Below are 25,990 nucleotides of genomic sequence, written 5' to 3'. Positions count from 1 at the left end.
GGAGACTCGGTGGGGGCCTGGGACACAGGCAGAGAGGAACTCAAAGATTTGTGTACAAGGTGAGATGACAAGAGTTGTCGATTGCTCGAATTGATGTTTGTCGCCGATAATCTCCTGGCAACCCACATGTTATAGTGCTATGGTTCCTGTAAAAATTATATCAGTTTCATCTCACTTTGTCACGGAGATTTTTTGTTCTATTGCCGAGAGATGAGTAGTCACAATGGTGTAGTGTAGAGTATGAAATACAAGACTACCACAGATTCCAGTTTAATTACATGCATTCTTGAATATTTTTTTTTACATCAGCTTCCATATTTTGGCGATGCATCTCGCATAGACCACGCAGATGTTCACAGGAAACAAGAGCTGTGGATGGAACACCATAGGTTTGTTTTGCGATTTAAAGCAACAGACTCACGAGAAACCTTGATTTACTTGTGATCTCGCGCGGTCATGCTTGTTTTCCAACGTAATTGACCGGGAATTGGACTGTCTTCGTATGCAAAAGGTTTTCGTTTGTGTCGGTTTTTAAAAAACATGGCGGCTGATCACGTGATTGAAAGCCAAACACTGACGTCAGCCTCTTTTTGAAAGCGGGGCTAAGCGCAGCTTTTACTTTTCTATGAATCAAAACAACTGTTTATGTATTATAAGGCTTATTTCTTGGACTCGCCTTAAACAGTGAAGAGGGGAATCATGCCTGACGTCCTTGTTTACAATTTGTGGCATTAACGTACATGTACGAGTTTGTTTATAGAGGCATCGTGGTACAAACAAATTGACTTGTTAAACTTGATCATCTCTCCAGTTATAATCCCTTGTTTTGATACATGTGTATGAAATCAGCATTATATTACCATCACAAACTGATAGATCAGTTGAATCGTTTAGCAAAATCCTTAAATGAATCCATACATTCTTTGTAAAATTTAGAACTTTTGAACCAGCAGTCTTCAATGATTATCCGGAAAACTTGGCTCACTTTTTTAAAGATCGCTAATCGTAAAATTGTCTTTTAATATACGGAGTTGGTTTTCTGTGGTGGTCGATTAGAAAATGCATGGGCATATGCCAATGAGACGAACATTGTAAACAAAGATCGCCTATCGCCTAGTATTACTTATCGCTTTGGCAAAGCGCAGATTCTGGGTTGATGGATGAATCATCATCGCTGTTTTTCCGCGTTGTAGCTAGTCGAGATTTGGACAATTCGGCCCTGGGTAGCAAATGTGACCATGAATAAGCACAGACGTCTGGGCGCCGTGCGGTGTAGAGCGATGTTGTGGGAGGAATCTTGAGTGACGAGGAAGGCCGAAAGTCTCTGCCCCCTTATACTTTCTTCTCCACATGGACAAAATCACCGTTTTTAACCCATAAATGTATGCTTAATTTAGGGTACACGTACCTTGAGGAAGACTGCGATTTCAAGGTTAAAGTTTCACTTTTCATTTTGCACGGATTTCGGATTCTCATTTTCCACGACTTTCTCGGTGTTACTGGTTTTGTTAATTTGTTTTCTTAGTGTTCTACCTGTAATGTATTGTTGTATTCTCTTTTCATTTTACAGGCGATCCATGAAGATTTCTACTTAATCCTTTCTCTCTCAAAACTCGGTTATTTTTAAATAAAATTTAGTTGAAACAGGAAAGTACTTCCGACACCTTTCGTTTGGGTTCTCGGGATTTTGATCTGAAAACACGATAACATTTGCGAGATTTAACAATTATTGAATGAGGCTGAATATGGTATGATAACATCCCTCGAGTTCAAGTGCAAGCTTTACGCGCATGCTCAGTTTTACGTACTGAGCATGCGCGTTAAGCCTTGAAGTTTTACCCGTGCTATTTAAACGGAGAAACCATTGTACTTCAGACAAAGTTGAAACCACGATGATGATAGCCTTGTCGGCCTCTGTTAAAAAAAAAGACCTGGACTGCGCCTGCATATCTTCCTTTTGTTGCGTTCGCGTTCTCTGCGTGAGCGATATTTGCATTTGTGGTAACACTTATGTTCATATCCCACCTTTTATTCATTCGTTTTTACATCTTTAAAAGCCGAATCAAATACTTGTTTTATTATTCTCTCAAGACTCAATGTTTTTGCAGAGCTTCAAAACTGCGTGCTTTGGTCCAAGAAGCTATTACCCTGAGCCTCCATCTTCTATATTAACCCTCTCATTCAACCCTGTCCTGTATCTTTTATTGTTAGAAGCAACTCCCAGGGAGTTTTCGGGGGTGTTTTCACAGTAGCCAATCATGAGAGACCTATTTTCGGCCACTGATTAAATCACGTGCAGCACACCCGAAACACGAAGGTATTTCAAAGATTAAAAGATATAGCAGTTCTAAAAATAAAAAGATATAGGACAGGGGTTACTCAAGGGTATATTACGTATGGAGACTCCAGGTAATGGGCTCCTGCGTGTTGCATTTTCAGCAGTTTTAGAGTTCACTACTGCAATAATTCGGCATGCTCGTGATGTCATTCATACAGTATTTTCTGTTTTAAGACGATCGACATCATCCTCCCTACCTCCCAGAGAACCTCAGCTGTAACCGAGATTGATTATACAGCGCCGATGGTGTTAGATGTTGATATCTGCCTTGCTAGGTAAGACCTTTCTTAACCATCGTCTTTTCCGTTCTCGACCCGGCTGTATGCCAAAAGAGACTGGCTGCGGGAACGTCATCTCTATATGCAGTGCCCCAGCTCAGAAAGGAATCCCTTCGCGCTCTGCTTTTGTTCGAATTCATTCATTGGATCAAGCACAACTGATTATCCAAGATGCTGATCAACAAACAGCAACACAGAGACGGAAGACATAGAAATTTTTTTCTGGCGTGAGAAAATGGGACTAGGGATCAAAGAAAAAAAAACGACAGATAACATTTTATGACATATTACGGACACATTGCCATAAGACTCCTCGGAGTTGCTTCTAAAAATAAAAAAAGATACGGGACAGGGTTGTCTCAGAGGGTTAATAGGGAGCTTACGAAACGACGACGCCGACGGCAACGACGACGCTACAAAACAATAGGTTTAGTGAGCAAAAACAATGGCACTGCACGCTCTGCACGTGCGTTTTACATTTTGGTACATTTCTTTGCCGTCATCAAGGTTCTGTGGAGGACTTTAACACAAGACGATGAATTTTTAATTCTCTTCCTACGCTTCCAACCCACTCATATCAGTTTAATTCCTCGGCAGTTACTACACATTTTTAAGGCGAAACGACATGAAATAGTTTTGTATTGATATGAATAACACGAACTCGTATTTTTAAATGAAGTCCTCGTAGCCGTCGTCGTCCTCGTTTCGTAAGCTCCCTAATATAGAAGATGGAGGCTCCGGGTAATGGGTTCATGGAATCACCTAATATCTCGCAAATCTAGCCGAATTATGGAACTCAAGCCTCTTTCGTCACGACCGATTATAAAGGTACTACCTCTGTTCGGTGAATTCTGCAGTGTGTCCGACCAAGGTGACTTCTGACCCACTCCAATATGAGTTAAAATTCGGCGAATATTTGTTTTCCATCGATAAGGGCAAATTCATTTGTCACGTGAAAATTGTCATATAAAAATTTCTAGTGTGGACGGGTTACCTTTTGCTTTGTATTTTGTTCCCTGTCGTTAAGGACGGTTCCTACTAATTCAAAGGTATCTTTGCGCGGTTTATGAATATGCGGGAAAAGCTTATCTTAACAAGTGTTATTGAAATCCAAAAAGCACTCATTTTTCAAGGATAATTCATCAACAATATTTGTAAGAAGCTTTAAAATACTAAGCTGTGTTTGGCGTTCTTTTCCAAATTGAAACTTAATTATCTCTGAAATATTGCATGGTTACCTTAGCACTTGCTATAATTTCCGCTTTCTCCGCATAGTTTTAAACCGCACAATGTCGGGAACCACCCACATGAAACCCAAGTATCTCGAGATGCGCAGAACGTATGCGCAATAACAAGTAGGCGCCGTCCTTAATTTTGTTGTCTCGTGTCTCGAAAGCTTCCCGAAAAAATGCCACTTAAGAACGCTTTCCCGTAGTGAAGTTGGTTAGCCTGTGTTTGATCGCGTTAATCTTGGCTGAAGGCCGACCGTGTGTCATTCTTTGTCATGCTCAATTATTTGGGATTGTGCATAATCAAGAGCCGGATTACCAAAAGAATGGGAAGCATTACGGAAGCATGTCGCCTGGGGCAAATTTTAGTTTTGTGCATTGTTCGGAGATGTATAGAAAGTTCTAGTGGATGTAAATTTAGCTTGGAAGCTTCTTACGTTGCCGAAGAGCCTTGTGGAAAACAAACCGGCCAAAACAGTTAAAGTCGTTCAGCTGTTAAGTTGTTCTTAAACGAACTTATGTCAGTCAGTCTCAAGTTAAGCGAAACTGCTGCATAATTTAACAGTTTGGCTGAAGTCGAAGTCTATTAACTCGGTCCGTGTTCATGGGAATCAAGACTTTCAGACTTAGCTAACGGAGACGCAACCGAAACGTAATTTTAAGAATGGAAAGCTTGTCTTTATCAAACGATTTCTTTATTATTCCAATTCGTTGTTAAACTAATAAAGAAAATCGAAATCGCCATTGTTTGCACACATTTCCTATAAAACTTGAAATTTGTTTATGCCACTTTGCAGAGTTGCCGAGGAGGAGCAAGAAATGTTCAAACTTTGCAATTCATGTGCGTGCCCCTTGTTTTGGTCATTAATTAAGCGCTTTTGTTTCGAGGTAGCAGGTCTTCAGGTCCGTATTTACAATGTTGACAAACTTAATGGAGTCTTTTTTCTTCGCTCAGTTTATTTTCAAACCAACTGAAGCTGTGAGAGTCCTTACAGATCATGGTAATTTTTTTTGCTAAAAGAATGGAATCTTAACAAAGAGCAATATTTATGTCTTCTTTTGTCTAAAAAAAAAACAACGATACGAAAAATTTACATGCATTTATCCGACTGGTTCAGTGAACACACAAGTTTCAATTTTGATCTGTGCGCGGACGTTTGTTTTATCGTCTGAATTTGAATGACACTGCATAAAATTTAAATCTCCCAACAACAGCGATCGCAAATGCAGTAAGACTGTTAAGGAAAAATGGTGTTTTGTGATGAAGTGAGTTTAAATTGGCACGATTTGACTGGTGCTAGGGGGCACAAGTGATACAAGGTTTTTTGTTCATCTTTTTTCAAAAAAGCCCTTTTGAGCCTTTGTGATTTGTTGTTCATCATGTATGTGGAAGATTGGTTTCCTGGTGGGCATAATCTAAAACAAGATGATATGCAAATTTAACTTCTGTCGCGTCATTAACCTTTACCAGCCGCCCATGTTGGTTATTCAGAAAGAGGAGGTTCCTATCTTTCTTACGTACGAAGCTACATTTCACTTTGGAACCAAAGAAACCATTGCCGGTTTCTCGTATTTTTTACACCTCTTTTAATTTCATGCTCAAAGCTTATTCTTGGGAAAAAACCTGAATTCTCCTGGTGCTCTCGGACTTTCGCACAGCCGCGCATATTTCTTGACCAACGTTGGACTCGAGCAGATCAACTTGCTTATATTCAGGTATATAGTTCTTGCAGTTAAGTCGTCTCCCCTTTTTTTTACCATTGTCTGAACTAAGAGTAATTTGAGAAGTTGAGACACGTTTTACACGGTCACTAACTGTATTGCCATCCAGCGCCACAAATTATCGAAACTAACATGTATAAGCTAACAGCTTCTCCAGACCGAAAGCACACCAACTGAGCCTCGAAGCAAACGTTAGGTAAGGCTCTGTTTAAGGAATTAAAAACGCTTGATTTGGACACAAAACGGCTTGCGATAAGTTACTGTAGGGCATGTGCTTCAATTTGAACGGGTTGCGGTTATTGGTGGCCGTTCTGTTTCAACGTAATTAATTGTTTTGGGTTTGGTACGGGAAAGATAATTAAGCCAAATTGGTGGCAAAATAATTGCAGGCATCAGAAATTTTGGAGTGTTTTAAAGCAACCGATTCGCTAGTTTAGATAATCGCCAAGTCGAGTCCACTGTTATTTCTTTTTGTCACCTGTTAATTGACATCTTTGTATCGAGTTTGCCGATGATTTATTTCGTTCGTGATGAAGAAGAGATCATTGATTTGGCACATGAAATCGCGCGCTAGCCATTCTATTCTGCCGGGCGAAGCTTCAGCGCGCTTTCACAGCGTGTTAATTCGAATTTTTCTGTTGTTTTCTGAACTTAGTATTCTCAGTGAGGCGTGTCGAATGTGATCTCTTCACATTGAATTTTCGCTTGGTTAAGGAGACTTAAGCGGTGATTGGAAAGCGTGCCCTACAGGTGCCTGAACAAGACTTTGACCTTTTATGCGTTTAATGAAAGTCAGTTTGTCATCTTCGGTACCAAGGCAATGGTGCATCGTCATTTGCCCCACGGCGATTTGTTTTTCAAGACCGGCCTATGATAGTGTAATGTTTATTTTCTACCATTTCAAGAACACAAACAAACTTTAAACTTTCGACTTTACACGGCGATAAACCAAGATGGTTTCTAGTTTGCGAGTATGCGCAGAACGTGATCGTAGTATAGTTTTTTGTGTCTGTTCTCTGGTAAATAATTTAATATAATACATAAATAGGATACAGTTATGCTGTTGCTTTTGCACTTAAGGCGAATAGTTTGTTTTCTCGTTGTTGACTGAAAAGTGAAGTACTTAGCGTTAGCTGCAATTTCTTTGTTTATCGTTGCCAAAGTATCTTAGAATGGAAGAAAGAAAGCGGACTTGCGGTTTTTTTTGCGCCGGACAATTCCAGAAAGATGTATTTTAACTGTAATTTTCATCGCGTGGATGCTTCAAATATTTTCCATTCTTCCAGCAGAAATATAGTGGCTGGTAAATTCATTTTAGCAGGATTCCGTATCGCTAACTTTTTTGTGTTTAAGAACTTTCGAATCTCTTCCCAATAATTATTATAAAATTGTTTGACCCTCTAACATAAAAATAAGTATCAAAACATAACGTTTATTGGAATACTTCTGTTATCGATTCATAATATTCATAACTACCAATCCGCTGACTCTTCTGTATCTCGCTGATAACGCAGCAAACCTCATACATGCTAGCTCTCAACTTTCAACTGCAGTAAATATGGGGAGTAATTTGAATTTTTATGTACGCAAGCCTTGAAGGCTATTTCATAATTTTAACGCAACTTTACTATGTATTGGATGAGTACACCTGCTGCCAAGACTTCATTTTTTCCATTTTACGGGCCTCAAAAGGGTAAGACGGGGCGGGAATTGTTTTCTACTGAGTCCATAAATTTATTTATCCAGCGCAGACCGCTGCTAAAATATTTCTGTTAGTCTATTAAATCTATCGCGGGGATAACGTCTTTATTTCTTCTACTACTCGTTCGTGTCTGTTTAAAGAGGATACGTTTCGGTCCACAAATAAGACTTTGCCTTCATCGTTATGGCACGTCTACTGCCGTGCATCCCTCTATCTGCTATCTACCGTGACAAGTTCGTCATTGTTAGCTTTAAAATAGGAGAATTTTGAAAAAAACATCTTTTGGAAAATTCACTAATATTTTGAGCAGAAGTAATGTCACATTGTGTTTATTTATAGAACCGACAAAGTGTTTTTTGTCAAATTTGGATCTGTATCACCCTTCGTGGGTAAATATCGCAGTTGTGTCCATCATTTATACACATAAATCCCCATGTCTTGTGTATTATTTAAAGTCCAATTTGATAATGCTACTAGATACTGTATATTCAATGTATCTCTTTTTTTCCATTGTTTCCACACTGAATGTGGTAATTTTTTGAAATCATGAGGGCATGGTGGGCATATTGATAGAGAAAATAAACTATCTGCCTATCGGTAATACTACCATGAAACTACCCTACCATTATGTCCTGTGGTTTAAGATTATTTTATTTCATTTTGAAGTGGAGGTTCCCTTTAAATAGAGCGGTTTTCAATTGAGTGTCGAAAGTAATTAGCGAATTGCTTTGGTTTTGCATTACTTCACTCATTGATTCTTTCAAAGTTCTCGCGCCATTTTTTCAACCGATCAGAAGTGAAACCAAAACCAATCGTGGCTCGAGCGTGCACATTTTCCCGCGCTTTGTGTCGGTTACGTGTAATTACTTCGAGTTTTGATTGGGTTAACGGATTGTCTCCGTCCTTTTTGATTGGCCAAAGTAATTACTTTGGTTTTGGTTTTACGACACTCATTTGAAACCCGCTCTATATTAATACAACAGGTTTAAGTTTCTTTGGTTCCGCCAACCGCAGTCTGTTGCCTGAGTCTTGTTTATCGTTATTTCTTCGTTGGTTTGCTTTTATAGGTTAGCAATTTTTCCAGGCATAATTCGGTTCATTTTGCATTCAGTTCCTGTTGATTTGCTCCGTTAAAGTATAGAATTCAGGCGAGGATTGAACGCAAACAAACGGTTTAATAAACAGTCGCCATCTCACATCGAGCACATGGTCGAACTACATAAATAGGCATGCAATGTGGGCGTACTCCTAGCCTTACTAACATATCAACAGTTTCCTCATTTTCATTTCTTCATTATTTTCAGATTCAAGGAGTTCAAGTCAAAATGACCCAAAGGACGCTCCCACGGAAAGCTGTTCTCGAGGTTGTTCTCTTTCTTTTCCTGTTTTCTCCTGTGCCGACCCTTGGACAGTTTTTACTACCTTTTCTGTATATGCCTATGAAATCGCTATTTCCGACCAATTTCGGGGATGAGCTTAAGCACTTAAAAGTGACTTCTGAGCATGTCAGGATTAACAAAGGATGGACTCTTATACATACTTATGGACAAACCATTGACTTCATACAGACTGAAGCTTCTGGAATAATACAACCTCTCCTCTTCGATCCTTCTGACTTGACGGACCTCGATTACTCCTGGTCCTACAATATATCCTTTAATGAAGCCGATCCCTCCTTAAGCAGACCTCTTTTTGTCGCAGCGAAGACGGCAGCATATATGCAAGAAGAACTTCTGAAGATTGTCAGCCACAAATTCCGCTTCGATCTAAATTCTGTAGCTTCTACGTTGGGTATCCAAGTGACAGACTTGTGGACCTCATTCGATCCTGCCAACTGGACAGCACTTGTACACGCGGTGATCGAAGAGAGTTCCTCTTCATTCACCAGGCTGCTCGAACTTCCTTCAGTGAACTATTTGGCCAAGCTGGTGGACATTTCCACTGCAGACCTCCTCAACGCTAGTTTGAGCAGATTTGAGGATCTCGTTTTTCCGTTCATCCGTAAAAAGGCGATTCTTGACACGAACACAACTTCGCATCTCATCAACTCTTCAGGCATCATTCCCGGAAGGTCCCACGACGACGTTTCAGTGTGGGAGATTTTGCAGCAACATGAGAATTTAACGCTATCTATCGGAGAATTTGGTATTTTATACAATCTCACAACCGAGCAAGTCAAAGCCATTGGGAAAATAACCTTTTATCAAATCTTTCTCCTTTGTGGTGTTTCCTTTGAATCCATCAAGGACCTTACCTTGCCTGAAGTATCGCGGACAATTGTTGGATCATCGCACATTGCGGTTCCACCATGTCCTGTGTTGATTTCCATCAAAGGGAAATCTATTTCGTCGTTTGCATCCGTTATCAACCCTCAGACCACAACTGTGCTGGAAATGCTAACTACGGTATCCAATCTCACGTGGCGTGAAGTTTACCTTGCAGTGGATGCATCTTTACCTGATTGGGAGTTTGTGGATTCAGTGACGTTGTCACAACTAGCCGACATCTCTGGTTATTCACTGGAATCGTTGGAGAATGATACTGTAAATGAAGCAGTGGAGCTTGTTTTCAGAACGCGAGCAAGTGGCACACTGATCCGCAGAACAGAAGCTCATCGTTTGTTCATCCGAGATCTTCTGGAAAACAATTTCAATTTGACGTTGACTGACGTTGCCAATTTGACTAAAGCGCTGGAGGCCTCACTTATCAATGCTTCAGCCCCGTGGTTATTTGAAAGCTTCGTGAATGCGACGATTTCTTACTTTGGGTTAAATTTAAATGATATTGTTGGCACAATGCAAGTTTCCAAAGATGAACTCTTCAATTTGCCAAGGCAAGAATGGTTGAATGTTATCTCTGCCATCATTGACTCCGTATTAAAATCCGAGGCTGCCAATCTTCAAATGTCGATCGAGGACATGCTTCAGCTACTGGGCATCTCATTGGTCGAACCTTCCATCTCCAAATTGAAAGATCTCATAAGGACTCAAATCCGGGAAGCTAAAGAAAACAAAAGGAGGTTTGAGACTGATCCAATAGACTTGTATTTATCTCAAAATTCTGTTTCTGAGCAAGACTACCTGGACTCTACGGTGCTCTCCTTGGGGTTAGCGGCAAGTGGTTACAACTCAAGTGAGCTCAAACGCTTTTACGGCTTCAGTGAAGACGAAATATTCATCCTTGGATCGTTACGAATTGGCCAGCTACCACTTTATTGTGCTTTGAATACGTCTGGTATCAAAGGTAGAACATTTTTTAACATTACAGCAGAATTAGTTGGAAATAAAGGGACTCCTGCCAACTGCAAAAGCACGAGGTTTTACCTTGCAGCTCGCGTAAAGAACATGTCTTTGTTGCAGACAGAGTTTAGCCTCTTTTCCAATTCCAACGAATCACATGTGATTCTCGTGGATGAGACAACAAGTCTTCCTTGGCGACTAAACGTGTGGGCCTTTGATTTGAAAGCTGAGGATTGGACAGTACTGTTTGTTCTAAATGAAGATTCATACAAGGGATTAGTTACCTCTGGAAACTACCAATCAGCAACACTCTTGCAAATATTCAAAGAGTCAGTTCAACTGCAGGCAGATGGCAACGCTGGTCTTCGTTTAAAAGTACAGGATATTCTTTACAATCTTTTTAAAACCACTGAAGATGAGCTTATTCAGTTGAGTTCAAAAAGAGAACCAGCCTATCGGGCTCTTCCTCCAATAGAATTGTTTAGACTCATGATCAAGTACTACCTTGTTGAGAAATTTAACGTATCTCTTAATTCGATAGCTGTTTCCTTGGATGTGAAACCCGGTGATGTTGAAAAGCTTTCGCCAACCGAGTGGCCAGAAATGATACCGTATGTAAAAGCAGAGATAATTAGGAGTGGTCAACATCAGCTGGGAGTGTCGCTGCACGATTTTGCAAAACTGATGCAAGCAACTCCCGATGGTCTTCAAAATTTCACACTTGCTCAGCTGAAAGACAAATGGAATGGTGTGGTAACTAGACTTTTGAAAGGAAAAATGGCCCTTAGAGAAAAGTCTGTGCGTCTGGTTGTAACTGAAATCGGAATAGCAGTGTCGTCGTTGAATGATGAAACAGTTTTGGCATTTATTGAACACAGAGTAAACGTTACAAAGGACGAAGTTGTTATTTTGTATAATTTCAGCTCTATCGCAATTGATGTGTTAAGCAACTACACCTTTGCGGAACTTCCTAGTCTTTGTGGTTTGTCTAAAGACAGTTTGTTTCAGAAAAAGCCCTTCGACATTATTGTATCTTTACTGGGATACAACAACGACACGTCGTGTACAAATATATCAGCGGTAGCTGCGGCATCTTCCATAACTGTTGAAGAATGGACCAGCAAATTTGGCCTCTATGTTAACGACTCCGCGAGTTTGTTGCTACTGTTCGAAGACCTATTCAAGTTACCATGGCCCAAGATTGCGTGGGCTGTAAATGCTTCGTTAGCCGATTGGCCCATTTTGGGGGCGGTGAGTCTTAACGATGTCGCGGATTTAACCGACTCACAAACTACTCAGGACATGAAGCTCCGAAAGTCATTTCGAGAAATAACAATGCAGCTGTTGGGTCTTCCCGAAAATTCATACGCTCAGAATAAGAGTACCTATCGCTCCAGTTTGGTAAACTACGCGTCTGATCTGTTCGGTGTAAACGCTTCCAATATATGCTTTGACTGTGACGTTGTGGACATACTTTGGAATTCCCTTTTACAACTAAATATGGTGATAACGTTTGACCCTTATGTTTTGCCGCAGGAGTTAAATTCCTCTCGTTACGAATTCAAGCTGACTATACCGTCACAATGGCCTCTTTTGGTGCAGCCAATAATCCGTGAGTCTTATTTGAATGCCTCCTTAGCACTTGAATTGGATCGCGGTCGATTGTCGCGTCTTTTGGAAACGACAACTTCAGCTGTACTTGACCTGAACTTGGTACAGTACCAAGCGGTGTTCTTTGAGTCCATTCGACCGTTCATTGACGCCAAGTATGCTTACATCAATTCTCGGCTTACAGACCTTGTTGCATCCAAAGGACTCACTTTGCCAGGTGTTAAGAACCGAAGTGTTTTCGCTGTCATCGATGCAGTTCTTAGCGTTCCTGTCCAGAATGTTTCTTTTATTTTCAATTGGACAGAGCAGGGAAGGGCCAAGCTCAGAAGTTATCACCTGGTTGAGGTAGCCAGGTACAGAGGAACAACACTGGAGAGTCTAGGAAATGAAACGCTTTCTGTATTGGTGCAGTACATCTTCAGTTCATTAGATCTTCCCACCATTCCTCCTACAACGCTTCCTCCTTGTAAACGAGGCTTTGAAAGAGTTGGCAACGCCGTCACTTGCTCAGGTAACAGGACGTTTACAGCTAGAAAATGTTAGCAGTTCAACTGCCTTACTAAACAGTCATAATCAATAAGAGCAATAATTAACAATTAGTATATACTAAAACAGTGGATAGCGTTGAACGCACGCGCTGATGGCTACTCAAACTCCGGATATCCTTTGTTATTAAATTTTCAACCTGGGATAATGCAATTCTCGTGCTCTGATTGGTTCACTCAATCTCGGTTATCAGCTCATATACCTTGGTTTGACCTTATATGGTAAATGATTGATCTAAGTGTTGCCAAGCTAAAAGTTTTTTCGCCGGAAAGCGAAATTTCTCTCGGAAGAAAGGAAAAAAAAAGTTTTTCTGGACAGCTGGGTTAAATTCCGACGTTTAGAAGTACGCGAAAAGGTAAGAAATGTTTTTGTGACGAGCCTGTGTCTGTCTGACCACAAGGTTGTTGGATATGAGACTGGTTATAGCCAACTCGGCGCTACGCGCCTCGTTGGCTATTTACCATCTCATATCCAACGTGCGCTCATGGAATAATTGTTAATTAGTATATACGAAAACAGTGGATATCGTTGAACTCGCGCGCTGATTGGCTCGTCAAACTCCAAATATCCTGTGCTATTTACCTCCGAGCAACTGGGGGAAAAATGGCGTCCCGATTTGTATCCGTGACAAGTGAAGAAAACATCCAAATTAATTTTTTGTGCTGTATATTATCTCACTGTTTTAGTATATACTAAAACAACTATTCACCTCAATGTCGGTGGCTGGCGTGGGATATTTACCTCGCCTCTTCGCGGCTCGGTAAATATCCACCGCTAGCCACCTCCACTTCGGTGAATAGTTGTTAACTATTCACCTCCGAGCAATTCGCGCGGAATTTGCGCCCGAAAATGTTGTAATCTTAGCAGGATTAAATAACTTAAAATCATCTTTTTGTGTTATGTTATCTCACTGCATGTTTTAGTATGTACTAAAACAACTATTCACCTCAGTGTCGGCGGGTAGTGGTGGATATTAGGGACTTTGCGATTTGGCAGTTAGGCCGTCTTGTTCGCTTCGTACAATGTGGGCGAAGTGTCCTAAAAAATAAATAGGCACAAGCAGTTTCAGAGTAAAAATATATAAAGGGCTAGGGTTAGGGCTAGATCATAGATTAATCAAGTGAAGCTATGATCTTCGCAGTTATGAACGCAATTTTTACAATTGCGTAGAGAAGCCTGAAAAATTCAGGACTTCAACTGGGTTTGAACCCGTGGCGTCGAACCGGAATCGCGAGGTCACGGGTTCAAACCCCGTTGAAGTCCTGAAATTTTTAGGCTTCTCTAAGCAATTGTAAAAATTGCGTTCATAACTGCGAAGATCATAGCTTCACTTAATTTCATATCCGCAGTTCATATATGATTCATTTCATATACCATTTCGTCATCATAGATTAAATCATAGATTACCATTTGTGCGCTCGCGTTGTCCTCAAAACCTGAAATTTGGTAATTTCACGTCGTTGTTGTGCAGAGTACCACACGGATTTGTGCTAAAATGCGTGCCGCACGTGCAGCACGATCACTTTTCTTCTTTTAACCAATGATATTGTTGTTTGGTGGCGTTGTCATTGACGACCACGTCGTAGATCGTAAAGTCCCTATTTACCGAGCCGCGAAGCCCCTTGGTGAAAAGTTGCTAATTATTCGCCAAAGGTGAGGTGAATATCGGCGAAGAAAAACCGAGACGAAGTCGAGGTTTTCATTCACCGATATTCTCCTCGCCTGAGGTGAATAATTGTTTTAGTATAATATCATGGGTGACAAATTACTCCTTAATTTAGGCGCGAAATTTCAGCGTTAATTTATAATTTCACATGTGAAATTACAAAATTGCCATGGTAACATCTTTTGTATCTCGATCAGAGCCAAGATGGCGTCTAGATTTAAGAGAGTGACCATTGAAGAACTGACGAAATTAAAAGAAGCGGCAGAAAATTTAAATACGTGAAAGAGCACAATTAACTGGGTGAGAGTTTTTGAGAAGTGGTGTGACGAAAATAGCCTTGAAAAAAACCTGGAGATGATTCTTCCCGAGCAGTTGGATAAAGTACTCGAGCGATTTTACAATTACGGTTGTGAGCGTAATTTGTAACCCACGACATTAAAAGGTAATCAAATGGTTTTCTCGTGAAATTAGGAAATAATTTCCTAATTTCACTCGTCGCCATTTGATTACACATACTAATTACATAGGTGATTATTTGAAGAATATGAATTTCTTTAAAGCAATTAATTTCTTCGTCCGTCAACTCGACAAAACGGCTTGCGGCCATTTTGAAAAAACGCTTAGGTGATTATCATGTAATAATCACCTCAAGTGTATGAAATTATACTAATATATGCAATAATTAGCTAGTATCAAAGATACCATATTACTCTTTGTTTGTCCCTCCAAAATTTTGCATAAGTATTTTTATTTTCTCTTAGGACTTACAATGGTCCCAAGAGAAACTGGAAACAATGCTTATGCAAAATTCTGGAGGGACAAACAAAGAGTATTATGGTATTCTTGATACTGGCTAATTGCGATAACCTTCGATGAATGCGAGACGCGTCGCGCCAATTTGGAAATAACTAACCTCAGTCACATTTAAGCACGATTGTAAATAAATTCTTAACGTAAATTTAACAAACTGTAAACGTTTGGTTGCTTGGATATTTCGTTTTCTGCCTCATTTTTGTAACGTTTTGCAACAGACAACGCACATTAAGTGAGCCAAACTGAACGAGACGTAATTGTGCTCATTATAAGGCAGGGCCGAACAGGAAAATAAGTAACTGAATTAGATTTCTGTCATCTCAGGGATAATTCAGGTCGAGGCGAGGCTGTTTGCACTTGCGAAGACCTTTAATTTTCTGGATATCGCAAAAACGGAATTCATTAATTATTTTGTCTTAAGTTGTTTTGGAGACACAAGCAACAAAGAAATGAATCTTGGAAGACACATCTATTCGGAGAATGACAAGTATACAAAGTGTGATTTTGAAGTCACTTCGTGCGCCGCTTAGCCTATGATGCATAGCACTGCCCCGCAATCCCCATCCACTGAAAAAAAAACTAATTTCCTTTTTTTTGGAATGTGCAGATAAGAATGAATGTAGCTCTAAAGAGAGATGCGGCGATGACAGCTTGTGTCAGAACTACCTTGGTGGATTCGACTGCGAGTGCAAAGACCCTGGTCATTTTAAAGTCGATGTCGATTCAAATTGCGAGCGTAAGTTGTTACATTTTTTTGTCAGTCACCTTCCGGTTAGATCAAGGAACATTTTAAGCCTTTGACTCCACTCAGTGATTCGGGTACGTAAATTCTCCTCACAATTTCAATGAAATGTCAATCAGACGGGTATTGAGAATGAAGAATATTATCAGCTTTAAAAGGTGTGAGGCACCGTGAGAGTAAAGGCACTTTACTCTCACGGTGCCTCTCTGCACGCAGGTGTATCAATGGGTACCGGCGAATTTATTGCTGGGCGTAGCCCTGCGTTGGACTGGCATCCCATCCAGGGGGAGTAGAAATACTCCTAGTCGCTTCATTCTACAGAAACCGGGATAAGCTCCGGCGTAATGGCTCGTAAGCAGACTTTACCTGGCGGGTGGAGGATCTACTTCCAAGCGTCCGTAGAAAGATCCATGAAAGTGGATCGTCCAATCGCAGTATGGTTGGAATCGTCTCACAGCTATTTAACTTATTCCTACTAATTTTCACGGGACATCAGTTTTCGCGATTTTTAAAAGATTAAGGGGGGTGTTTCTTAACTACAGAAAGGGAATGGATGCTAAGGCAGCTTTTTAGTCAAGAGCCCTACAAAAAGGTTGCTTGGATGGTTCTTTGAAGTAACTTTTTCATTAGAAATCTGACGTCACTTTAATCAGAAGGCGCATGCGATCTAGTCCGAGTCCTCAGCCGTGAATTTCAGTGAAAAGCAGGTAAAAGCTCTCAGGAAACGAAAGTAAGCGGCGGTTTTTTCACCGGATGGGAACCGTCGCATCATTTTTCGTAAACTGTAGCATGGAATTTCTATTTGGACAAAAAGAGAAGCTGATATTTTGAAAAGTGTATCAAACGAGGGCCTTACGACGCGATGATTTTTTGAGTTATGATTTCTTTTAAAACCCATGCTACAGAATTTGTGTTAGAATGTTCTCATACTGTTGCGTTGGAAATTTGTGAAGAAAAGAGTTAATTCGCTGAGTTTTTAGGCATTTACTGTTTTGGTCACGTGATTTACCAAATATGGTTGTGAGTTGAAGCAGACTAAAGAATTTTAAATAGAACACACTTGGCAAAAAAGGATAACTGTAGAGTGGTAGAGTGAAAGGAATTCGAGAAATGACTATTTGACGGGGTCCATAGCAACGGTTTGGTAGTTAAGAGCCATCCCCCTTAAAGACCCGCGAGTAAAAGTTTTCGCGAAAATTAACTCCCCGAAGTTGATACCCTGTTATGAGATCCATCAATCAGAGTAAGATTATCTCGTCCATGTTTCCTTATTTCAGTTTCGTTGTTCGAGCTCTCTTCCTCACAATCAGTATAATCTTGTTGTATACAGTTTCTGTAAAACATCCTTGGTACAGACGTCAAATCTCATTCCTATCTGGCTCCTTGTAACTCGCGACAAAAAGCTATTTGTATTTATTGCTAATTTCTCTGTTCCTTGTCGTAGCGTCCATTTCAATAACAGCTTTGTCCGGAACTGATTTGTAATCCTTGATGCACAAGAGGTGATCTTCGGTGCTTCGTATCCATAACTTCGACGTAAACGAACTGAGACTGGCTGTGTTAATGCAAATCATTATTTTGTCAATTTTCGCAAAATGTAGTTTCTTTTAACATATATTTTTTTGCCAAATCGCTAAATTTAAGTCCCGCGAAATACGCCTTTTCTATTTTCGCGAAATGAAGTTCCCGCGAAAATAAGTACATCTGGCTGGGGTGCTGTGCTCCGAGATCATACATGAACCACTAATCTCAAAGGAAGACTGCACCCGGTAACCAATTGTTTCCACCCTGCCAAAATTAAAGCCCGGGACGCGAAAGCTTCGTATAGATAGTGAAGTTGGGAAAAACGGAACCTCCATTGATATTATGCGGAAAAACGCTTTAGGTGGTTTTGACAACATTGCCACATTGCTGTCCTCTCACTATGAACTCTTGGGTTGAGGTCTCACGGTGGTCCCAACAAGATGGCCGCCTTGATCTTGTCAGTTGTGCTTTAGTGCGGGCAATATATGCTTGGTTCAATCTTTTTTGGAGATCAGTGTTTTTCACTCATCTGATTGGCACCCAAGTGTTTCGAAAACAAAATAAATTGTTCGCACAACAACACTATCATGGTGTAGGCTTATAATAGCTTTTTGTGTTCACTTGTGGAGTGAAGTGTTAATGGGAATTTAGGGGCATATTTCTGGGTGTGGAAACTGAGGGGAAGCGTCAGTGGACACTTATTGACATATACCTCTCTGGACGTGCAACTCAGTAACCTTTATTTCTGGATTTTCTGAATTTTTTTTCACTTTTCATTTCACTTCATTTCTGGATTGATCTCAACGTTTTCCTTGCCTTCTTTGTCCCGGCGTATTAACTTCCTCTATGTGCGTTTATTTTTTAAGCTTGCAAGACGTTCAGCGGCACTCTGACCATTTCTAACAGAGAGCTGAGTTTCACCCTAAGGAACAGATCAACGGAAGATTTTTACGACATGAAGGAAATTTTTGAAACAACGGTAAGTTGTAGATGTAATTGGTTTCCACCGAAATCTTTTCTCTTCTGGCCTTTTGACGGTAAAATGTATCCTGTGTAGAATTCGGGCGTTGAAGAGCGCAAAGAACTAAGGGACGTGGGGGTCCAATCTGTTTCCATCTTCAGTGATGTCCACAAGCGTTGATTCTCAGTTCAGAAGGCCAATTTTTTTTGGTAAAAGAAAGCAAATAAGAGTTACACCTCTTCCTCTCAAGAAGCTACTACATCATTCATTAACAGACTGTCGTTGACTTTTTTTAGGTGACCAACGAATTAAAGAAATCTTCTGTCGGCGAGTACTATTATGGATGCAGGGTCAAGGATCTCAGGTACTGGAGATAACCTTTAAATGTGGACAGCCGTCACTTAATTAACGTTTAAGGGACCCTCCACTCCCACTACTTCCCTTTGAACCAAGTAAACATTGTTCTTATTAATTTTTTCGTATCATTTTCAAAGAAAGCGTTTGTGTCACACAAAAAAATGACTGTAAGAATCGGTTATTGAAACTTTGAATTTCCAAGGCGCCACCATGCTTCCTCAATTCTTATCACGTGTTATGGTTGCCCTTTTGCTATTGTACAAATAGAACGGTTTTTTTTCCCCACAATTTTCTAATTTGATTTTCTCAAATTGATTATAAACATTTCCTGTCTCCCATATAAGGTTGTCTTTGGAAGGGGTGGAAGTTTCTTCTCAAAAACTGTCGTCTTTTTGTTCTCTCGTTTTCTCCTTTTCTCCAGTTGTCGTTTAGTGAGCATCGAGCTTAATCCTTTCTCTACTGAAGAGTGGTTCTTTATTCGGCTTGATAAATGTGGAGGCATTGTGCCACAGATGAATACCAACCTTGCAACCTAGTAGTGACGGCTATGAATAGCCCTATAAGGCTCATCAGCAAAGTGAACGTGTTAAACACCATACTCTTCATGTGGCACACTTTGCATGTATGCATGCATGCATACATACATCAGTGTATATATACTTAATTGACCGCTCCCTTCAGGGGCTTTTTAGGGCCAAGGAAACACGTTGACACACAACAAAAACATCTGCGTAGTTGTTTTTTTCTGACGCTATCTCTTTTGAACGTTTCGCTTTTGACAGAAGTGGGAGTATTATAGTGGATTTCCTGATCTTTACAAGTCCAGACTTTGCCGGAACAATCCAGGAGATACGGGACGCGCTTGTAGGCCGTGTTAATGGTTCAAAGCTCGGTTCTTTTAACGTAACCGCTTCCGAAGTCGCAGGTAAGCGGTTAGACCTTTAGTAGACTGTGCACAGTATGGGCGTCTGATTCTTAGTTGTAGTAAGAACTGAAAAACATTTTGACCAGCGGTCTAAGGCAAAGTAGAACAGCCTGTCTTGGGGTAGCAGTGTTGTTGGCCCAACGGGAATGTTTTGAAAGGGTGAGAGAAGATGGTGATCACTTGTTCACGTCAATGCTGCGCTGGGAAAAACGAAGCAGTAAAGAGTTACCCGCTCCAGTTCGCCGTTGTTGTCGACAAGCTCACGCACGTTCCTCCGTGAAGCACGTGCATATCATTGCGATTGTTGTGAGCAGTAAATGCATTCAAATGCGCTTTAAAGGCGGCCGCGGAAGCAAATGTTTCCCTGTTTGCGTCCCCTGGAAACATTTGTTGCGGGAGCAAAATTTGCTTCCTGGGAAGCTGAAATGTTTCTGAAGTTGTTCAGAAGCATTTTGCTTCTTCGGCAAATGTTTCCTCGTTTGCGCACCGAGGAAACATTTCGGGAAACTATGTTTCCGCAGCAATGTTCCCTCGTTTGCAGGCGACTTAAAGCTCAGCTTGTGTGCAACCCCAACACTGCTTTTGTGTAACTAGAAGACAAAGCTCAAACTCGGAGTCTTGCGACCCTAAAATCACCGCCAAGGGTTTTCTCTTTGGAGGGTGTGGCTGGCCTCGTCCGCCTAAGTCTCCTCTCTTTCCTTGAGCTATGGTTTGATCTGCATTTACAGTAGTGAAATGGAATTGTTCACTGACTCTTCTTTGTTTTTAGTCGAAGATTTTGACGAATGCATGGCCCACCAAGACAATTGTGGGCATCACGCTACGTGTGTCAACAAGGAAGGATCGTTTGAATGTAAATGCAATGATGGCTTCGAAGGCGACGGCATCTCTTGCGAAGGTACGTGGGATAAATAAACGAACGAGCGAATGAAACCGACGACCGGATGCTTACTTTGTTGAGCAGCGGAGTTTAAAATTTCTTGCGGGTATTCGGGGGTTCAAAACCCCGGTCGGGTCAACAGTCAGGGTCTTAGAAAATAACTGAGGAGAAAGTGCTGCCTTTTTTTTACTCGTTCCTGTGGGACTTGACGAGAGCCCTTGTGTTGATGGTCTATCTCTCAGAGAATAGACCTTTTTGCAGATACGGCAGCCATTTTGATTTCTATCGTTTCGAAAGACATTATGGGATGCTCGGGGGGGGGGGGGGGGGGAATGGTTTGCCCCTAGGCCTATTGTTAAAACTGCTATGGGTCTGTAAACCGCCACGAGAATGTATGTGATATGTGCAGTATATAAACTATTACCATAACCAAAAATGAATGAATGAATGATTGATTGGTTACAGGAATTTTAAGAGCCGTTGCTCGCTCCTAATCATGTGCTCCGGCTCTTTATTCTTCCTTAAAAAATACCGACCTTGGCTTTTTTAACACTGCTTTCAATGAAACATGATTGTAAAGTAAACCTAATTCGTATCAATTTCGTCCATAGGAGGATTTCTCAAAACCATGTGGTGGACAGTGATTGTGGCTGCTTTCTTGCTTCTACTTATCATCATAATTATTGTTTGCTTGATCGTTAAGAGGCCCAAGCCTCTGGGAAGGTGAGGATATTGTAATGTTCCAGTTTGCTTATCCTAATCAAGGCGGAAGTACGAGAATGAATACGACTCGTAAAACTACCGCTACCTCAAAATCCGATATTGCAAGGATTTTTTTTATAATGTTGGCCAACCTTGAATCCAAGGAAATAAAATTCAGGATACTTTTTAGAAACCAATGAAATGCCGGACAAGGAACGCAATGGAGCTGACTATTGGTCAATCAGCATCAGTCAATTTTATGGTTCTTCATCTCGTTAAAAAAAAAAAAAAGAATCAAAGGTATCCTGTGGTAAGCTCGTGGAGTAAGTAAGATATTGCGTCAGGGAGGTGATTTAGCGAATTATCAAGCATATAGAGTGGTTACAAATGCAGTGTAATACATTTTTCTGTTTTACGAATGCATGAATGCGCCTGCCGCCTTAACGACCATTTAACGAATGCATGAATGCGCCTGCCGAACTTGAGACGATCAGAAATCGATTACAAATTTTCCATTATTTATGCCTGACAGCCTGATTCACCATTCATCCCGGTAGCTCTCCACGAGCTAAAAAGTGTGTCGAAAAAGCTTGAGAAAAGCACTTATCCACTCGGAGCAACTCATTTCTTGGATGATCGAGCGGTTAAAGTATTTTTTGCAAAGCGAAATCTGAGTCAAACTAGTTTAAATTTTCTCGTTTTTTCTAATATATTATGAATCACAGAAGACTTATACGGAATGCACGTTTGTTTGATGAGTAGAAGAGTCATCTTAGTGAAGGCATGCAACATTTTTCCCCTTCCAATGAAAAGATTTTACTCTGGACTGTAACATACTTCAGTGAATTGGATACTGTTTTGATGCAAATAACCCCCATACCATTTCAGGTATGCGTTGGAGATGACCGACGCTGTGTACAAACTTGAGCCCAATAGTCGCAACAGCGGAGAATCTAGCAAAGTATCATATCGCAAAGGAGACGTGTATTACAAAGACAAAGACGGAAATTCCATATCCGGAACAGGGAATCGGCCCAACATGCTGACAAATGGACACGGGTTGGACCAGAGATCGCACACTCTACCCTTTGCGCAAGAAGACGAAACTCAGCCTAGTAGCAGTACCAGAGATAAAACACCGCTCGAGCTAGCTATGGAGAGAAACAAGAGAATATCGGGAGAAATACCCCCTGCTACCAAGACACCGTTTGAACTAGCGGTGGAGAGAAATGCTTGGAATAACAACACGTATGAAGAAGCCAAAGACTTAAAGCTGTCCGAACTACCGATTGCATCCATCAAAAGCTCGGACACGGTACATTTAGACCATTGTTTGTAAGACGTTTTTTCCTGCGTTTTTATTCCAGTTTTTAAGGTTTTTCTCGATAGCCACGGCAGCAAGCGAAACTAGGAAGGTAGATTTTCGTTCTGATGCGATAGTTAATTGCTTCTTTTGCAGCTTACAGAAACGAATGGACATCGATTTAAATTTAGTTCATTCTTTAAACTCCTTTAGGTCCAAGACACAATGAGTTGAAATGTAAATGCAAGCCCGTAGAATAGTCAATATCGAATACGTTTGTAGATAGTCGATTAATGTAACACGAATGGCCATGACAAAGTCAAGGCGAGTGGTTATAACAAGGCGTACCCATCCTCGGAATTTTCCGTATTCTGATTGCGAAAATATTGGGGCGAGAGGCTGTGTCCCAATTTTCGCACGGTCAGAGTGCACGTTAGGGCGTATCTGGCAATCCAAAGGATTCCGTTACGCACAATAATATTACTTTTTAGCGTTACAGCTATCGGCAGCGTTAAAGATCAGTGTACATCCGGGGACGAACGAGAATTAAGTTTTCTTTGGCAAGAGTTCAAACCCGAGGTTCTCAAAAATTGTCCCCTTGTCGATCGCGACGACAAAGGAGGAGAAGACAGAAAGCATTGACCGAATGCAAAAATGGCCGCCAACAAATTATTCTTTTGTCTTTGTGTTAATTAGCCTAACTAGCCTCGTTTTACAGCCCAAATTCTTTCAATTTTACGCGTGTGAACGAGGCTAGTTAGGCTAAATAACACAAAGACAAAGAATAATTTGTTGGCGGCCATTTTTGAATTCGGTCAATAGCTTTAAGATTGTGCGACCTATTTTTGAGGGGGGGGGGGGGGAGGGGAGAATGCGCGCGAAAGTCTATTCGAGCGTGGTTATCGTCGCGCGCGCTTTCCTCGCGTCGATATGAGCGACAGCAATAGGACCAACAATAGGGACTTTGAGATCTACGACAGCGACGTCACCTCTGAATATAACTTTTCGCTGATTATTCCATCTCGTTCATGTACAATGTGGGCTAAGCATCCCGCTAAAAATAAATGGTACGCGCGGTTTCTGAGTAAAAATAGAAAATGAGATATTTACATTTGTATTCGCGCGTTGTCGTCGAAACCTCAAATTTGGTGATTTCACGTCATTGATATGCGGAGTACCGCAAAAATGTGTGCTAAAATGCGAGCCGCACGTGCTGCACGAGTGTTTTAGCTCTTTAAAGCAATAGTTGTGGTCACACTAGCCCTTTTACCCATGGGTAAATAGCGTTTGCCCACGGGCAAGGACGTTTTTGTGTGTAACCACTTTCCCTAGACCGAAACTGCCCTAGGGTTATTTCCATGGTTACATCAAAAAGAACAAAAGAACTTCCCATTACAGTTCCTGAACTGAAAAGTACGCTTTATCTGCTCCCAATCTCTACCCCAAAGCTCTTCTCTTGACTAAGGGAGAGAAGAGCTCTGGCTCTAAATCAGCTTGCCATGCTCGTCCCTGTGTTCCCCCCACCCCCGTTTCTTTTGGTCTCGAGGTCGCAGAGCGCTATGGGAACCAATCTTGACCCCAGAGCTCTACTCCTGACTGAGGTAGAGAGGAGCTCTGGGAAACCCTGAGAACAATGTGTCTTCTCATTGGTTTTCGTGAAAAACAATCAAAAGCGACTCTCACTGGTGAATTCATGTTAGCACGAGGAGTGAGCAGGCGCCGTAAGGTTCAAATAGCCAATTTTTGGCTACAAGAACCCTACGGCGCATGTTCTCCTACATAGAGTTTCCCAGAGCCTTGGGTCGATGCGAGGCTCTGGTGACGAGAATGTGTGTAACCACAACTAATGATATTGGTTACGGTCGTATTAGAAAGTTAAAACTAGTGTTAAATCAAGTTCTATTGTTCAGTGTTCCCCTAGGGATTCAAAACACCAGAGAGTTGACACCAGAGTAGTGTCAACACTTGTGTTACATGGTTTCTCTCAAGTGTGACCCCAACCATTTTTGTTTGTTGCGTTCTCGTTGATGACAGCGTCGTAGATCTTAAAAAGTCCTAATGGCTCTGCACGTGCGTTTTATGTTTTGGTACATTTCTTTGCCGCTTACTTCCTACCAACGAAGTAAAATCGCCATTTCTGTGGTTATCTTGAGGACGTGATCACCTCTTGACGATTTTTCCAGTTTCTTTCTAAACCGGTTTCCACCCCGTTCACTCTATTTTTATCCCCGGAAGAGTGATACACAATTTATATATCTATCAACTCCCACTCGTTTAAGACTCGTATATTCAGGCACCACAATATACTTTATAGCTAGCGCAGGTTTAGCGCTTTATAATAATTCGTGCTAAAAGATGTTGAGACACTTTGATTTTAGCAGCATGTCTAATGTACTCTTGCCTGGTACCCTTTTCTAAAGTCCCCCGTAAAAAAAAAAAAATTCGATGTTGTAAGTGAATGTGTCACCCACTTGTGATATAGATAACAGCAACACAACATTGGGTGCTGAGGGAGAAGGATTTTCCTGGTGGTGGGTTGACATGGTTTTGATTCGGTGTTACAAAGAAAATAAGTGCCGTCTTTCCACTCTCAGATGTCAAGTGTCTCAACACTTTCTGTCGTGGAAAGAGTAAATGCGATGACTCCAACAAGTTTTGGTCACGTTTGAGATTTCTTTTGTATTTGAACCGGTTCAGCGTAAACCCAGCTTCCATTCACACTTACGTTTTGTAGAATATTTATTGAATCGTCAATAAAAACACCAAATGTAACTGCGTTCCCGTCTGGGGAGAGTAGCTCACTGTAAGCCTGGCCACAGTGTTCGAAGGTCGGAAAACTCTATCCAGTAGATGAGTCACTATCAAATATTTTCATTCCGTGCAAAGATTTAAGTATTTGCTCGCGTAATTGTGAATGTGCAAACTCTAAGCACATCTAAGTAAAGGTGTGTTGGGAAATCGCAAAGAATATTTTACCCTCTGGGTAGCGACTTATCCCATGGATAAAATTATCCAGCCTTTCAAAAACTGAGGAGGGGCCAGCACTTTTGCTCCATTCCTGGGCCTTCTGCCTCGTTTAACCTTTCCCTTTTCAGAAATACCACTGCCCTCCCAAGACTGACGTTTTCCACCAAACCACGTAGTACGAAAACCAAACTAGTCGCGGAACCACCGATACATTAAAGAGGTTTAGCATCCGTTTCAGATGAAACGAAAAACAGCTGGTTGCTGTTTGTCATAAAAGTATGAACATTTTGTTAGAAGTTGATGTATACCTAAAGCTACTTGGCAAGGAATCAGCTAAAGTGAAAGACGTTTTTTTTATTATTGGCAATACGAAATTCAGCCTAACGCCGGAGGTGACGCGGCAAAAGAGACTTACAGATCTACGACAGCGACGTCCACAAAAAAAGTCACCTCAAAGTAGAACTTTGCACTATCGTAAGTCTTTG

The 25,990-nt window shown here is 41.1% G+C and overlaps 1 protein-coding gene across 2 annotated transcripts; it reads left to right on the top strand.

Moving 5' to 3' along the window:
- LOC138013145 (uncharacterized) lies at nucleotides 1-25,315 on the top strand. 2 transcript variants are annotated; one of them, XM_068860140.1, is made up of 10 exons: nucleotides 1-59; nucleotides 310-389; nucleotides 8,574-12,630; nucleotides 15,752-15,880; nucleotides 18,277-18,389; nucleotides 18,668-18,735; nucleotides 19,511-19,653; nucleotides 20,423-20,551; nucleotides 21,145-21,256; nucleotides 22,124-25,315. In XM_068860140.1, the coding sequence occupies exons 3-10, from the start codon at nucleotides 8,595-8,597 to the stop codon at nucleotides 22,572-22,574; spliced, it is 5,181 nt and encodes a 1,726-aa protein (XP_068716241.1). In that variant the 5' UTR covers nucleotides 1-59; nucleotides 310-389; nucleotides 8,574-8,594; the 3' UTR covers nucleotides 22,575-25,315. The 2 variants fall into 2 exon arrangements, with proteins under 2 accessions (XP_068716241.1, XP_068716240.1); XM_068860139.1 differs by lacking the exons at nucleotides 1-59; nucleotides 310-389 and adding an exon at nucleotides 5,076-5,561.
- Nucleotides 25,316-25,990: the final 675 nt, after the last annotated feature.

The sequence above is a fragment of the Montipora foliosa genome, chromosome 8 (genome assembly GCF_036669935.1).
Source record: "Montipora foliosa isolate CH-2021 chromosome 8, ASM3666993v2, whole genome shotgun sequence".
Classification (NCBI taxonomy): Eukaryota; Metazoa; Cnidaria; class Anthozoa; order Scleractinia; family Acroporidae; genus Montipora; species Montipora foliosa.
This window is presented reverse-complemented; position numbering and strand designations above follow the sequence as displayed.